At 43.9% G+C, this 14,313-nt stretch overlaps 1 protein-coding gene across 4 annotated transcripts in view; it reads right to left on the minus strand.

Moving 5' to 3' along the window:
* Positions 1 to 14,313, minus strand: part of DNAI2 (dynein axonemal intermediate chain 2) — a 207,037-nt gene that overhangs the window by 33,743 nt on the left and 158,981 nt on the right. For all 4 annotated transcript variants that reach the window (XR_015059325.1, XM_085885608.1, XM_085885597.1 and 1 more), the window contains one exon: positions 8,156 to 8,197. Coding sequence is in view for 3 of the 4 variants with exons in the window: in XM_085885608.1 (XP_085741734.1) it covers positions 8,156 to 8,197 (42 nt within the window). In the remaining variant the exon portion in view is untranslated. The remainder of the gene's footprint in view (positions 1 to 8,155; positions 8,198 to 14,313) is intronic.

Below are 14,313 nucleotides of genomic sequence, written 5' to 3' on the forward strand. Positions count from 1 at the left end.
CACCCCCTACACCCAAAGCCTCCTCCCCTACCTCTTCATTAAAAGTGTGGACCTCAAATATCTGGGGCCTTCGCTCAAACCTTTCAGATCTTTCCATACATGTTGCCACTGACAAACCAGACATAATCTGCCTAACAGAAACTTTCCTCTCCCAAGACGTGTCTGACTCCCAAGTATCTCTCCCCGGTTACTCCCTCCTCCGGTATGACAGACCTGAGCTTCGTCCTGGTGGAGGTGTTGCTCTCTTCATCAAAGACTCTATTCCTCACTCTCCATACACTGCTCTCACTCCCCCACACCCCCAGGAATACCTCTGGCTACGGCTTCCCCTCCACTCCCACCTCATGTTTGTACGTGTACTGTACCGTCCACCGAACAGTGATGACTCCATCTACACCTCACTATCCGAAAACCTGGACCATCTTCTATCTTCTTATCCAAACTCTCTCTTCCTCTTATGTGGTAACTTCAATTGTCATCACGCCAGTTGGATAGGTGTGAGTACCTCTCTCACCTGTCATGGCACCTCAGCAAAAGCTTTCTGCGACTCATTAGGACTGACTCAATCGGTCAACTTCCCGACCCGGATCTCAACCAATGGTACTCCATCTCTGCTAGATCTGATTTTGACAAATTTCCCTGACAATATCTGCTGCTCTTCTTCCGATCCAATCGGTTCTTCTGACCACGTCCTTGTCAAAGTGGACATCTCTGGCTGTTATCAGAGAACCACCTCACCGCCGTCGAGTCTGGCATATCACTCAAGCCGACTGGCAGGGTTTCTGAGCAGCCATCAAACTTACAGACTGGTCTCCTATCACTACTTTCTCAAACATCAACTCATCCTGGGAATTCTTTCAAAGAAACTTGCTCTGCCTCATGCACAGATTTATCCCCTCTGGTGTTCAGTTGTCCTACCCTTCCTCCCGCCCTTGGTTTACTGAAGCTTGTGGCGAGGCAGTTGTCCTGAATCAACTTGCCTTTGCCTCATGGAAAGCAAACGCAACTGAGGGCAATCTCAGTTCCTTCCATAAAGCTCGGAACAAGTGTGTATCTACCCTCAGGAGAGCCAGAAAACAACATCTTTCTCATCTCAAGTATGAACTCTTAAACCTCTCTCCCTCCTCAAAATCCTGGTGGCGTTTAATCAAATCTGTTTCTGGTGTATGTTCCCCCTCCATCACCTCCCTTACCTCAAATGGCCGCACTGCTGATACCGCACGTGATAAAGCTGAATGTCTAAACTCGGTGTTTGCAGCTAAATATTGTGTCCTAAACCCATCACTTTCTCTACCCACCTAACACAGTCGCACCCAATTGTCCCTGGACTCTGTGTCCTTTTCTCCTGACAAGGTGGAGAGCTTGCTTTCAAACCTCGACTCAGATTCTGCAACCGGTCCAGATGACATCAGCCCACGTGTCCTCAAAGCCTGCTCTTCTGCTCTTGCTCACCCTCTCTCTGTTCTATTCACCCTCTCATTTGCCCAAGGTCATCTGCCATCTGCTTGGAAATCTGCTAACATCACTGCCCTGCATAAAAAAGGTGCAAAAACAGATCCCTGTAACTACAGACCAATCAGCCTTCTCCCAATCATCAGCAAGGTTATGGAATCCATCATCACTTCAGACATCAAATCCTTCCTCTTCTCCAATGGCTTGATTTCCGATCATCAATTTGGTTTCAGACCAGGTCACTCTACCCTGGATATGCTGCTTCTGCTCTCCCATCAATGGATGGAGATCCTCAATGCCAGACAGGAAATCCGAGCCGTATCCCTGGACATATCACTTGCTTTTGACACAGTCTGGCATCCTGCACTACTCACCAAACTCTCTTCCCATGGTATTCAAGGCCATCTCCACTCATGGCTCGCAGACTTCCTCTCCTGTCGCAGCCAACGTGTGGCCCTAAATGGAGTTCTTTCATCCCCTCTTCCTGTGCAGGCTGGAGTTCCTCAAGGTAGCGTTCTGGGCCCTGTTCTTTTTCTGGTTTTCATCAATGATCTCTCGGACGCTCTGGAAAATCCTCTATTTCTCTTTGCCGACGACTCCACCCTCTGCCGTACCATCTGTTATCCCTCAGAACGGCAAGCAGCAACTTCTTCGCTCACTGCAGATCTGGATAATATCACAAACTGGTGCAACAAGTGGAACATGTCTTTCAATCCAGACAAATCTCACACTCTCACTATGTCTCTTCGAAAGGACCGTTTAGAAAACCCCCCCATCCACTTTCTCAACAATCCTCTGGAAGAAGTCTTTTCTTTCAAGCTTCTGGGTCTCACTATCTGCCATGACCTTTCCTGGGAAAGTCACATTTCCAACCTCGCCTCAAAAGCCAGTCGCCGACTGGGAATCCTCCGTTGTGCAAAGTCCTTCCTCGGCCCTCGAGCTCCTGACCACTTACAAAGCTTTTGTCCGTAGCCTGATGGAGTCCTGCTCTCCCCTCTGGGCTGGTGATCCTGCCTCCCACCTTTCTCGGCTTCACGCTGTTGAAACCAGGGCGTTTAGGATCATCGGCATCTCCCACAATGAAGCTGATCCTTTGGGCCTCTCACTCAATCACCGCAGGTTGGTCGGTGGTCTTTCTGTCTTCTACCGACTCCTCTCCAGCCTTGCCCCCCTGCTCTCTCTGTGATTTGTCCCCACCACATTTCCACAGGGCGCTCAAGGTCTACCAACAACCCCCTTCTGGTAAATCTATCAAAATCACGAATCACTGCTCATCGTCACTCTTTCATTCCTCTTTTTTTCCCGCCTTTGGAATAAACTTCCTCACTCTATTCATTCCCATTCTTCCCTCCAGGCTTTCAAAACAGCTGTTCACCACCACCTCTTATCATCCCCCATCCAAATCCTCGATCTTTTCTACCCCCGATAATCCACCCAAGCCAACTTCCTTCAATTCCCCTGCTTTCCTTCCTGAAAGTCCCTGTAATGTCCATCTTCTCTTTGCCATGTTCCCCGTCCCATCCCCATCCCTCTCCCTTCCACAGTTCACCTAATGTGTCTGTCCCCCACTGTTTTGTCCCTCCCACTCCCGCCCCTCTTGTCTCATGCCCCCTTGCTGTGAGTTGTGTGTTAGCTCTCATACGAGCCTCGACAAGGTATACAAAAAAAAATAAAAAAAGAATTTAATCACATGCAGGCTCGCCCCAAACACTGACTTATATTTCTGCACACCTGAATGCTTTCTTAATGAGGTCTTGTGGAGGTATAGTGTGCTGAATATTTGGTAGCTATGTGGTGGAATGTCTTCAGTTCTGCTTCCCTTGGCATGTGGGAGCAGAGAATTTTGTACACCTGTTTAAAAGCAGAGGTATAACTGTATTTGTTTTTTTTTTTTTTTATAAAAGAATGGATTTGAATTTAGATGGTCAGAGTAAGTGTGATGAGATATACAGCATTTTGCTGTGCAAGTGTGAGAGAAGTGGATAAGAAATGGACAGTGCAGAGGATTAAAATGTTGATGAATGGAATCATTCTGAATGGTGATGAGAAAGGTTGGTTATGGATGAAACAACGTTAGCATTTGGTGTTGTTTCAATTGTTTGGAGAAATTTTGTATCTTTTAACCATGTTGTCAAGCTTTTGTTCCAAAATGATCCCAAATTAATGTCCTGCAGCCAAAGTGGTCTGGGGGCACTGTCAAGTTTTGCAGCTCGACAACTCGCACTGCTGTAAAATGTCAAGGCTGACCCACAAAACAATGGGGGAGTTTGCAGAGCTGGAAATTCCGAGAAAGATTCCTAAATGATCTCCCTGTGACAACAATGACAGTCTTGTTTAATTATTTGGTCACTTGGTCGCTTGCAGGGACCATGTGAGTTTCCTGCCGGGCATGTTCTAAAAATAGCACTAGTCACCATGGAACTCCGTCTAAAATTTGTATTTAATTGTGTTGCTGTTCTTTTTGAATCAATAACTCTTGCATTATTTTTTATTTTGGTTATAATTAATGGGTTGATTATAGACTAGCTTCCTTTGGTATTTGAGTTGTACTGGGAGGGCTTTCTCTTTGCGATGGTTGTTTTACTTGTTTAATCAACAGATTATTCTTTATCAGTTGAAGGTTTATGAAAATTTTTATAAAACCTCGTTTTGTGCTTGATCGATTTTGACAGCTATCAGTCATTTGACAATAGACTAGCTTCCTTTGGAATTTGAGTTGTACTGGGAGGGCTTTCTCTTTGTGATGATTCAGTTTTACTTGTCCAATCAACAGATTATTCGTTATCAGTTGAAGGTTTATGAAAGAATTTTTAAACAACCTAGTTTTGTGCTTGATCGATTTTGGCAGCTCATCAGTCATCCGGCGTTCAGTTTAATATCAAATTTTGTTTTGAAATTACAAATTGGGAAACCTTTCTCAAATAAGTCTCGTAATCTTAATTTAAATGTATTATAAGCTACATTGGGGTCTTAAAGTGACAGTGAGTTATTTGAGTCCACACCTTTAAAACAAGGAATTTGGAAAACAGGTAAATGTTTGGTTATATCACAGTCAGGTACACCGTTGGTTATTGGTAACATTTTATTGATTGCTTCATATATTATCAATCACTGTAGCTGCGGATCTCATGACATAGGTCGATCTATTAATGAAGGGTAGACAAAAGTTCCAAAGAATTGAATTGAGATAATATATCAAGTTGAGGTATTTACATTTTATTGAAGGAGGGTTATGTTATTAAATTGATCGACAGAATGGTCAATATTATCTATTTGGAATCATGAGGTAATTGTAAGGGAAAATCAATATATAAAGTAAATCAGCATCATATTCATATTAACCATAATACAGAAAATTAAAGAATAGCTCGACCAAAAGCAATTATGAAATCAAGTAATGGAATTAGGAATTATACCATGTGTTGTAATTGTATTGCTCTTACTGATTCGTAGCTGGCACTAGCCTAACTGTAATGAAGTAAAATGCCTCCACAATTTGTAAAAAGACAAACAAAAGATAAACCAGAATCATGCCTAGTGCAGAAGGCATTATAAAAATGAATGTTAAGTAGGTTAGAATGCAAGAATTATATTATTGAAAATCGTGCAATGACACCACAAGCAGCATTAGAGAGGAGGAGATTGGGACCATACTCTTTGCAGAGCATTGATGCTGCTAAAGCAGTCTCCTTGGCTATTGGGCATAATCATGGACCGGTCGCCACTCCGATACAGTATACCAGCATGCTGGCACTCATTTTGCCAACCTCAGAAGGATGACAGGCCGAGTTAACCCCACCTGGTATTAATTCAACAGCTGAGCGGGATTTGAACTCAGGACCCTAGGATCCAAAGCCCACCGCCCTCACCATTAAGCAAACTCCAGGCATAAGCAGCATTAAAAGAATACCTATTTCATTTTTTTGATTAATTGGATAGGTGTGTGATTTTTGATTAAGTGGTACTTCTTGTACATTTACTTACCCATTCCCCATTTCTGGGAGTGCTGGTGAGTCCACATCCCACATATGTAAGTCTGTGTATTAAATGTTTACTTTAGATCTTCACAGAAAGATGACATAGTGGATCATATTAATATGCACGAAGTGTGTTTTTTTTTTTTTTGCATTTCACATTACATTTATTATATATTTGTTTACATTACATTAATAGTTTTAGTAAGTGTGTACGTGGCATGTCAGGTATATGACACACATCTTGTTTAGGGGTAGAAAACTGACATGCCTGGTACATGACTCATATCATTTTTCTTTTTTTTGGGAAGGGGGGGGGGGGAGGTAAAAAAAATCAGCATGTTGGGTACATGATTTGTCAGGTACAAAAAGCTGGCGGCCATTTTAAAAAAAAAAAGATAATAACAAATAACAAATAAAAAGGGCCTCCTCCTTCCTTTAAAAAAAAAAATCCAGATGATCAACTGGTATTTTTTATTTATTAGATATTCGTGCCTGCTGTATGTGTTCTTTATGACATCCTTAAAAATATCATTCCAAAGAGGAAACTTAAAAACAGCAAGTTCCCCATTTGGAATGCTTTTAAATTTTGTTTGACTGCCAGACAGGCAAATAGAGTATCATAAATAAATTATCCAAAGTACTGTTTGAGCTGTACTGTTCAACTACAGGTCTGTTTTTCTGATTCCTGTTCTGATTAATTTTCAAAATATAATATTAAATTGAAATTACGTTGTGCCTCGATAATTATAAACTGATGTTTGTGGACGGATGGATGGATGGATGGATGGATGGATGGATGGATGGATAGACAGAAATGAACCAATTGCTTAATCCCACTTTTCGCTTCACGTGCGTGGTGTCATAAAAGGGAATTAAAAAGAAAAGTCACCTCATTGAAAAGACAGTTCCTCAAAATAAATACCATCTCCTAACTTGTTCAATTTAGTATAACTTTTAATGTTTTTGTACAGTTTATTTGAATAATAAATGGTCTAAATTCATTTGTTTAGAAAATTAGAGCATAGGTTTGATAAAATTTTCATAAATTTTGTTAACATGGCTTCCAAATAGCTTTACAGAGAACTCGTGATGCAACATAATATTAGAACTATTAAAATAAGCTTTCATTATCGCTGCAATGATGTTGTGTAATCAAAATGAACAAAACACACAGAAAACATACAGGGTGTCCTTTAAGTACTTGTGCAACTTTGAGCTTTTATAACTTTTGAAGTACATATGACAGAAACAATCTATAAATGATGCATGAAAGCATCATTCATAAAGTTTTTAATCAATGCAGTTAAAATTTTTAGGCTTCAACATAACTGCCACCTTTTGTAATATATCCTTCAATCCAATTTTACAACTTGTTCTAAAACATTCTCCAGTAGCTGCTGAGTAATTACCACATGTGCACAAAGTGAAAAACGGGGGGGGGGGGGAAGCAATTTGTTCACTTAGTCGGTCTGTCGGTCTGTCTGCAAACGTCAGGCTATAGTCGAAGAACTACTTAATTTCAAATGAATGCTTTATTTTGAACACTGTAGAACACAAATCGGAATATGAATCAAAACACGAACCTGCAATTTAGTATTAGCAGTGCATTGGTTTTGAATTTGGCAAAGTGTAAAGAATCTACTCCCAAGCGTGCATGCACACACAGGAGTAAGGTAATTGTTTTAGTCTGTCTGTCAAACAAAATTGAAAAATCATTCCAAACAGGAAACTTACTGGTTTTAGGGACATTGTAAAGGACACAAACAACAGGCACAAGTAACTAATTTAATGTGTTAAATAAGGTGGTATAAAAGATGGTGCATCAATGGTGTTAAAGTTCGAAAAAAAAAATTGTTTTTCTACAGCCTTTAAAACTTTCATTTTATTTAAGTTGAACTATATACTTTAATAGTGGAGAACACAAATCACCTTATTGGTTCTTTCCAAAAACCTGCAGTTTATCAGTACTTGAACAAATATTATGCCATTTTACACCATCTTGACCAATTAAATTTTCCACTCACACTCTCCCTGTTGGGGAATATCAAGATTCAGGCAAAATTGTGGTGACTAGGAAATATAGATTGTGCTCAGAAACCCTGTGTGGGGGAAGGAGTTCTATGACCTCTCTAGTTTCATGAATTGCATTTGTGATTGTAGCCTTAAATTAATCCAAAGTATGTGGTTTTGATGAGTTAAGAACAGTTTTACACAGCCCCGTAAAAGGTAGTACAATTGGGACAGGTTAGGCATATGAGGTGGCCAAGAAATTGGTCCACGTCTACCGATCCACTTGATAGGGAAAATATCAATCAAGGACCATCACACATTTGAAGCAAAGCAGAATGAAAGTGAGCCAAGTATTGTTGGTACAAGGTGATATGTGAAAGATCAAATTGTCATAGTTTGCGAACCAAATGCAGTAATTGTGGTGGTTGACTGACTTTTACCACTGATGTAGAAGTTGCCTCATCAGAAAATGTCAACTCATCAAGAAACCCAGGGGAATTGTGGATTAAACAACAGCAATAACATCATTAACATCAACAAAACTTGATGAATTGTGCTTTCACTTACAGCTGTTTCTATAATGTGTGCATCAAAATATAAAAGTTCAAAGTTGTTCAAGGACTTTATGGACACCCCATAAAGAAAATAAATGGTTGCTGCTGACAATGCATTAAAAATTTCAACTAAAAGAAAGATTAAAAAAAATTATTCCTCACTTCATGTTGCTCAACTTCATCTGCTATAATCTCCAAGAGTTTCTGAGGGCAAAGAAGAATGAAAGTAAATTAGCAATCAGAAGAACTGTAGCAATACATTGAAACTACATATAAATTTACAATTAAATTGTCTCGGTAATAAATAAATCTCAAGTAATAGACTACACAGTAGCCTGAAGGATAAACACAGAAATAATTCAGATTGGATTAAAAAGGCAAATAAATCAATAACAAGTCAATTACCATTTTGAAAACAAAATAGGTATTGTATTATTCAGAATACCACAACTGTATTTAAAAGAAGCCCTCGTATAATAAATAGCAGGTTCGTTCTGATGGCTCCAATGCTGTATTGGATTACAACAAATGGAACTATTTTGTTCACCAATCTTGTTTTGACAAATAAATTTAAACTTGATGTTACTTTTGCAGGGAGGGGGTTAGATATCATCATTGAGCAGGTAGGAATGTGTAGACTCTCATGGTCCATGTGCGAGTAGATAGCCATCTCAATGTATAAATAGAGAAATTTCAGCTTAAGAATTGTCTTGTCTGCGTGTGTGTCAAATTTTCATGTGCCTTCATGTGTAAGTTTCTCCTAGTACGATTTACCTCCGGATCCCTGAGTGCGACATTTGGTGTATCCGTGCCCCAAAAGTAAATAACCTACGGGCTGTATAACTAACGAAACAAACTCACTCGTACAGCCGACTTAACTACAATTGCCGGCGCTACGACAACCATGCAGGGGGAGCAAAATTAATTTATAATTTTACCTTAGCTTACAAATTTTACACTAAACCATGGCCCAGGACTGATGGACTCTGTGGGAAAAATGGCATGGCAAAGTTATTCATAGTTTGTGAGGGTGAGCGCCACCGCAGCTGAAGGTCAGATGTCTTCGGGGCCTGTTCAAAAGGCCCCGTTGTCTGTCACAGAACATTTTCATGTCTTCAGCTGCTGGAGGCAACTCACCCTAACCCGGCATGCCATATGCCATCGCACAGGCCATTTTTGAAGCAGGGAGCCAGGCTGCTCAAATGCAGTCTCTGCTCATGAAACAAATGCAGGTATGAATACAAACGGTGCATGGGCTGCACCAATGCAGTCCTCGTGTGCGGCTGCCTACAGGGCAGTCCCTGCAGAACACTGGATGGGCACTGACGCAAGCAAACACAAAAATGAGCAGATGGATGGATGGATGGAAAACACGGTGCACGGGCTGCTCAAACGCAGTCCCATGGTGTAGCTGCCTGCAGGGCAGTCCCTGCAGAATACTGAATGGGCACCGATGCAAGCAAACACAATGGTCGGTGGGGCTGCCTGCAGGGCAGTCCCCGCAACTTGCGCGATGATCCTGGCACACATGGTAATGGATGGACACTGGGCCCTGGCACACATGGTAATGGATGGACAAACAAGGGCTAGCAGGCATGGGGTCAAGGCAGAGGCAGGCAGACAAGGCAAGGCCAGTACAGGCCGCTGTAGCACAAACAGGCCGGCGGACGAAGCTGGCCGGCCTCTTGTCTCGTTCTGGAGGTTTGTAGAGGGAGTGCGGTGGTGCCAGCTGGTCTGAAGGCAGGCTCGGACCTACCCTACTTTTTCCCTCCCAACCTATCGCCTTTGCCTGTCGCTGTCCATACTCACTCCCTTAGTTTGCCAAAAAATCAAATTTAGCCCCATTTTATATGTATATATTTTTTATCTTTCCTTTTATAATTTGTCTCCCGAACCCCCTTTATAGTCTCTGTCCAGTTAACCTATCGTGTCACCAATCCTACTCCCAACCCCTACATTCCCTTCCTGGAGGGGAGGAATCAGGGAGAGCTAGCGTTCTGTCTTGAGGCCCAATGAAGCCTCAGTATGGCCTCCTCAGATCTCAGCGATCTAACCCAAAGTGGGTCCAGCGGCCTACCGAGAGCGAAGGGATGGATGGTGCGGAGGAGTACACTTCCCCATCTACCCTAACATTTATTACACCTAAACTACCCCGGGGATTTCTAAAAGTGCCTGTCGCTTAAACTATTGGTTCTAACAACCAGGATTCGCATCGCCTGTGTTGGTGTCCTCACAAATTTGTGCCTTGCCCTCTATTTTTCCCTCGTGCCCTTGCACGGTCTCATGGCTGGGCCACGTGGCTCACTTGGCAGGAACTACCCTCTGCCGATTCTCCAACTATGGCACCCCCGGGCCCTGCGACTGTCTCCGAGCCTACCAGCTCCCTAAAACCTGGGGAGTGCCCTCCATGGCTACTCCCCCTCGATGCTCACGTGGCAGGCTGGCACCATGGGCCCCTTTCCCCGGGTGCACGTGCCCACGACACTGCCCACGTGGCTATTGGCGCTACGGGTCCTGCATCATGCGGGCCCACCCATGCCCACTACGCTATCCCGGCCCCTCTTGGGCCCTTGGCCTACCGCGGCCGACTAGTCCGGTGCCCGGGGTGCCCACTAAGCGATAATCACCGTTCGCAGCCACGCTCCCAGTCCGTCAACAAGACTCCTGCACCCCTCCAAATGGGTTTCGAGCCTACATTCGCACCAACAGCAAAACGACCTCCATTTTCTCAATTTGACTAACCCACTATCTAACATTACTCTGACCCTGGGTCCCTTGGGTGGGAATCACTCCTCCCCCCAATCACTCATCGCACCATGCATACCACATTCGCTCCATTCACACAGGCCCACTGGCCCTCACTCACTCAACATGTTTCCATTCCCTTTCTCAACTCACATCGCTGATCAATGCCATTCTTCTTACTAAATCCCTCAACTTACTAAATCCCTAAATCCCTCAACCCAACTAACTAACTAACTAAGGTGGCGGTGCCGTGGAGATGAAGGTGAGGAGATGTTCAAAATAAAGATAGAAAAGAATAATACTACCTCAAAGATGCACAGCCCGGCACACGAATAGTTCCCTTTAGACATCGGTGGGGAAAATCTAACCTGGACACGCACTTATCGACATAACTGATATCTGGGGAACCTGTTTGGTGTTCTGTGAATTTCCACAACCGTAACAGTATATATATATATATATATATATATATATATATATATATATATATATATATATATATATATATATATATATATATGCATATATACATACGTATATAGTGTTACGGCTGTGGAAATTCGCAATACACCATAAAGGTTCCTTAGATCAGTTATGATGATAAGTAATTGTGTAATTAGATTTCCCCACCGTTGTTTAGAGGGAATTTTCCGTGTTCACCGGGCTGCGATCCTTTGAGATAGCCGTTTTTCTTTATCTATCGTTATTTTAGATCAACCACACAACAACCATCTTAACCACAACGCCAACCATGCCATCATTACAACAAACGCCAACCACGCCACCATTTCAACAACCACCAACCACTCTGCCTCAACAACAACCGCGTTCTACCTCGGCATACGGTTGCCAGAGGCCTGGCCTTCAATGAGGGAAAGCAGGCGGCACCCGCCCCCCCTCCCCCGAACGAATGGCTTCGCCGCAGTGGATTTCATCATGCAAGGGAAAAAGAAGAATACCGCGGCGGTGTGAGCGTCACCGATTTGGCGGGAAAAACCCTTCCTTCTGGAAGTTTCCCGCATGTTCTGGAAGGAGGGGTGGGATTTGAGAAGGGGCGGGGCTTGGTGGAAAAGAGGTGGAACGCAAGCGCAAGGGGCGGGGCTTGGTGAAGAAAAGGGGCGGAATGCGAACGAGTTGAGTTTGGAAAAAGAAAAGGAATGCGAGGGCGAGAGTTTTTTCCACGGAGGAGAAACGCGAGTGCGACGACAAGGTCTGAGGTGTGAGTGGACGCGAAGGCTCGCTCGCTGGACCTCACTCGCCATACCGTGCTGGCTGGGTCGCTCTGGATCGAGGGCGCTTTGAGGGGGTCAGTGGTGATGGCGGAATCACTCCAGATTGTGTGCGGAGCCGAATTGTGGAGGACACGAGCTCGGGGAGCTCACCACACGGTCACGCTCTTCCTTTTATTTCTTTGGGCTTTTGTATGTGTGTTTCTGGCGCCAGTCTCCATAAGTAAAACAGTTTAAGTGCTCGTAAAGAATAACTAATAGTCGGTTGTAGTGCTTTTGCCTTGTTCGTGTCTTTGTCCCTGTCCCGTGCACGATTAATTTTCATTGCATTGCCTGTAAATTGCATGACTGCCCCTTGCTTGTGTGTGTGTGTGTGTGTGTGTGTGTGAAATAAAAGTGCTTGTCAAATTGTTTCCCGTTTCGGTGCATCCTTTCCTTCATTTGAAAGTTCCATTTTGCATCACATAAGGGATTGGTAGTGGGTGTAGACACCTAGTAAGTAATCCGAACCGTCGAGGTCGGCGATAACTCCGCTCGGTTATCCCCTTAGCACGGAATGAGCCGCTTAAGCGGTTCGTGTCCGGAGCCGACCTGCGGCGTGGTACAACTCCTCGGTACGCTACCCGCGCGGGTACTTAGGTATATCGACATTCGGTGATTCACCCTATTTCGCGTGGGTAGAATGCGGACTGGGTTGTGGTAAGGTTAAACCCCCACCAGTGACTGGCTCCCGGCGGTAGTTCCAGGAGGGTCACGACTGAATTGTCTGTTCCGGTGGGCGACGCGTAGCGATTTGAGTTACGTGGCCGAGCGCATGCCGGGCGGGTTGAAATGCGTAACAATATATATATATATATATATATATATATATATATATATATATATATATATATATATATATATATATATATATATATATATATATATATATATATATATATATAAATATATATATATATATATATATATGTATATATATATATATATATATATATATATATATATTATATATATATATATATATATATATATATATATATATATATATATATATATTGTTACTGGCTGGGGGTCAGCCGCCAACCGACAGCTCTGAACGGAGCCGCAAGTCGAGTCGGCCCGACCGATCGCCAGGAATATAGATCGCCACCCGGATAACTCTGAGCGACGGGTCCTTGTACAAGAACCGAAATACGCCAATCGGCAGATCACGTGGGGTAGGGTCGATTGCCAATCTTCAATGTACCTAAATACCCACGTGATCCATCTTCCGGGGTATTCCACCCTCGACGGATCTCGTACGGAACAAACCGCCGAGGCGAGCTTGTCCATGCACGATTCCGAGCGGCGTAACCGCCGAGAACCGTCGGTCCAAATGTTCCCCTATTACGGCAAACCAACGGCTTTCTAACTCCCAACACACGAAATGTTCAGTCAATGAGGGAATGGACGCAACGAGCAGGTTTACATTCACACAAGGACATTTATTACAATGAAACACATATGCAATTATATAAGGCAAAACACGTATGCAATTATACAAGCAACAAAAGCACGACAAAAGAACGACAACCGTCTACTTATTATGTACAGTCACTTGCTCTTAACAGCAGTTCCTACTTATTAGACGGGCCCACGGACACACGTACGCGCGCGCACGCACACACACACACACACACACACACACACACACACACACACACACACACACACACGAAACGGTGGCTGAGGCCTTTAATCACGAGCTCCAGCTCGGAGGACAGGTGAGCTGAAACTCAGAGCTTGACTCGAACCTTTCCAACTCGTGTGGTCTTCAACTTGTCCGGACCCGGGCTCCAGCGAGAGCGAGCTGGATCCAAATCGACGTGAGCCGCGTTCCTTCCCGAGTTCCCGCAAATCCTCCCGCGCTTCTCAACACGTGCCGGTGAGATGAGGCGCCGATCCTTCCTGTCGATCGTCGCTTCCCAGAGGAACCAACTCCAAGAAGAGGCCGACGCGTCGCACCAAGCTGGGAAACAAAATGGAGAACGACAAGCTCCACGAACCAAGAGGAAGAGGAACAAGAGGAAGAAGCCTCCACTCGCAGCTTGAGCCAAACAACCGGCTCAAGTTCCTTCCAAAACAATGCAGCAGCCGAAGCTCACTGAGGCAGCCGAAGCAAAAAGCTTCTGAAGGCCTCAAGCCAAGCAGGACCCGATGATTGAACGACTGCTCTCTCCGAAGTGAAAAAGCTTACTCCTCCCACGGGACTCAGCACACGAACTCTTCCCACGGGACTCTGAACGGGACTCCCACGAACTCAGCCCACGAACTCAGCCCTACCCCGGGACTCCCACGAACTCTTTT

Source organism: Eptatretus burgeri, chromosome 1, assembly GCF_056783735.1.
Source record: "Eptatretus burgeri isolate ZD-2024b chromosome 1, Ebu_testis_v1, whole genome shotgun sequence".
Lineage (NCBI taxonomy): Eukaryota > Metazoa > Chordata > Myxini > Myxiniformes > Myxinidae > Eptatretus > Eptatretus burgeri.